Source organism: Elaeis guineensis, chromosome 2, assembly GCF_000442705.2.
Source record: "Elaeis guineensis isolate ETL-2024a chromosome 2, EG11, whole genome shotgun sequence".
NCBI classification, from domain to species: domain Eukaryota; kingdom Viridiplantae; phylum Streptophyta; class Magnoliopsida; order Arecales; family Arecaceae; genus Elaeis; species Elaeis guineensis.
This window is the reverse complement of record NC_025994.2, coordinates 85553268-85555874: the sequence shown is the minus strand read 5'-3', so window position 1 is coordinate 85555874 and position 2607 is coordinate 85553268. Positions and strand designations below refer to the sequence as shown.

Genomic DNA, 2607 nt, shown 5'->3' with positions numbered 1-2607 from the left:
GTGAGTGCCCTACTGCTGTGTGCGCCCCGCTACGCGCACACCTTACTGCCGCGCGCATGCAGTACTTGCCGCGCATATCTTCTGTACGGTGCATCCTGCTGTAGCACCTTTGCGTGCACTGTCATACGTATCCTTGCACGTGCCCTGCTATGATTCGCGCGCTGCTGCATCTTGACATCCGTCTGCTAATACCAATATTTGACCTGGCCATCTGAGCATCAGGTCATGCTTCTTTCTGCAGAGCTCCCGTCAAGTCTCTGCATATTTAGGATTGGCATGGTAAAGGTATCCGCCCTACCACCTAAAAAACCAGCTAATGAAACTGTGGCACTAAGCGTGTACCTACGGCAGGGCCAATGCATTTTTGTCTTAATTAGCCTAATCATCCTATCTCTTTCTCGATCTCAGCCGTCCAATCATGGGATGTGAAGGTGGTTCTGCTTCCCTAAATAAACCACCAAAGAATCTTAAAGCTGACGCCAATTAATTATGATCCCAAACCCCTAATCCCCAATCAAACAATATAGTTCTCACTGAAGACAATCGGTCCTCTTCACACCGTATTATTAAATTTCCGACACAACTACCGGACGCAAGTAAATACGACAACGCGACAAGCATGCCGCTTCTAACGGATGCTAACGGCGAAATAACGGCGTCTCCACGGCGATAACAGCAACCCTTCTTATCCTCTTCTTCGCCCCCCTCGTATCTTTGGTATCCCCATCCTTCCCCTTCTTCTTCCTCTCCTCGCTAAAAAAAAATCTCGAATCCAATTCCCATAATACGCTCTTGTTTTTCCGAAATATCCAATTTCGTCCAATTCGTTCCCATAATGCTCCAGAGCCTCCTCCCACAGTCCCCCATTAATGCGAACTCGACCTCCAACTCCTCCGTCGATCCAATGAGACCCAAGCGCTCCGACCGCGAAGCCTCGTCCTCCTCCGCCACTGCCGCCGCCGCCGCCGAGTCGGCGGAGGGCGAGGAGGACGAGCAACGCGCGCGAAAGAGGCAGCACCAGTCCGGCGAGGCGGAGATGGAGGAGAGGGGCGAAGGCGACGGCGGTGGCGGCAGCGGAGGAGGAGGAGGAGGAGGAGGAGCGGAGTCGAGGGGGCTTCGACTGCTGGGTCTGTTGCTCCAGTGCGCGGAAGCGGTGGCGATGGACCACCTGGCGGAGGCGCGCGACCTCCTGCCGGAGATCTCGGAGCTGGCCTCCCCCTTCGGCTCCTCGGCGGAGCGCGTGGCCGCCTACTTCGCCGAGGCCCTCCACGCCCGGATCGTGAGCTCCTTCCTCGGCGCCTACTCCCCTCTCGCCCTCAAATCCCTGACCCTCGCCCAGAACCAGAGAATCTCCCAGGCCTGGCAGGCCTACAATTCCATCGCCCCCCTCGTCAAATTCTCCCACTTCACCGCCAACCAGGCCATCTTCGAGGCCCTCGACGGCGAGGATCGCGTCCACGTCATCGACCTCGACATCATGCAGGGCCTCCAGTGGCCCGGACTCTTCCACATCCTCGCCTCCCGCCCCGCCAAGTTCCGCTCCGTCCGCATCACCGGCCTCGGTTCTTCTCTCGAGCTCCTGGAAGCCACCGGCCGCCGCCTCTCCGACTTCGCCGCCGGCCTCGGGCTCCCCTTCGAGTTCCGCCCGCTCGAGGCCAAGATCGGCCACGTCACCGACCCCGCCGTCTTCGCCCCCCGCGACCGCCGCGAGGTCACCATCGTCCACTGGATGCACCACTGCCTCTACGACGTCACCGGCTCCGACCTCGGCACCATCCGCCTCCTCAGTGCCCTCCGGCCGAAGCTCGTCACCATCGTGGAGCAGGACCTCAGCCATGGTGGGGATTTCTTGGGGAGGTTCGTGGAGGCGCTGCACTACTACTCGGCGCTGTTCGACGCCCTCGGGGACGGGGCAGGGGCCGACAGCGCGGACCGGCACGCGGTGGAGCGCCAGCTGCTGGCGGCGGAGATCAAGAACATCGTGGCTGTGGGCGGGCCGAAGAGGACGGGGGAGGTGAAGGTGGAAAGGTGGGGTGACGAGCTCCGGCGTTCCGGGTTCCGGCGGCTGTCGCTGGCCGGGAGCCCGGCGGCGCAGGCCAGCCTGCTGCTGGGGATGTTCCCATGGAAGGGCTACACATTGGTGGAGGAGGGCGGGTGCTTGAAGCTCGGGTGGAAGGATCTCTCCTTGCTCACCGCCTCGGCGTGGCAGCTCTCTGAGTCGTCGGCCAATGACCAAGACGACGACGGCGGCGGCGCTCGTCACCACGTCGTCTCATGAGAACTTTTACTACCCTCTCATTTCCTTTACTTTTTCTTTCATCTCATGTTCATTACTTAATCAGCATCGTATCCAGTCTTCCTCGTATTTTTCATGTCCAAATGCTGCTCGTTTAATCTACCATTGGAAATAACGGTGATGGTGAAGGTGCCAGAGTCAACAGGTCTGTCATTCTTTTGCACTGCTAGCTGGGATGGAATACAGTGTTATCCAGTAAAAGTTGGCAGGTGAACTGAAACCTGTTTTCATGGGTCTACTCAGCCCTATTCCTCTACTTGGAGATGCCTTTAGGGCATGGGAATTGTTCCAGAATCCTGTCTTTGGTACGT

General features: G+C 58.6%; 1 protein-coding gene across 1 annotated transcript; it reads left to right on the top strand.

Moving 5' to 3' along the window:
* The first annotated feature begins 704 nt into the window (after window positions 1-704).
* Window positions 705-2380, top strand: LOC105056268 (scarecrow-like protein 23). Its single transcript, XM_010938410.4, has one exon. The coding sequence runs from the start codon at window positions 836-838 to the stop codon at window positions 2276-2278; it is 1443 nt and encodes a 480-aa protein (XP_010936712.1). The 5' UTR covers window positions 705-835; the 3' UTR covers window positions 2279-2380.
* Window positions 2381-2607: the final 227 nt, after the last annotated feature.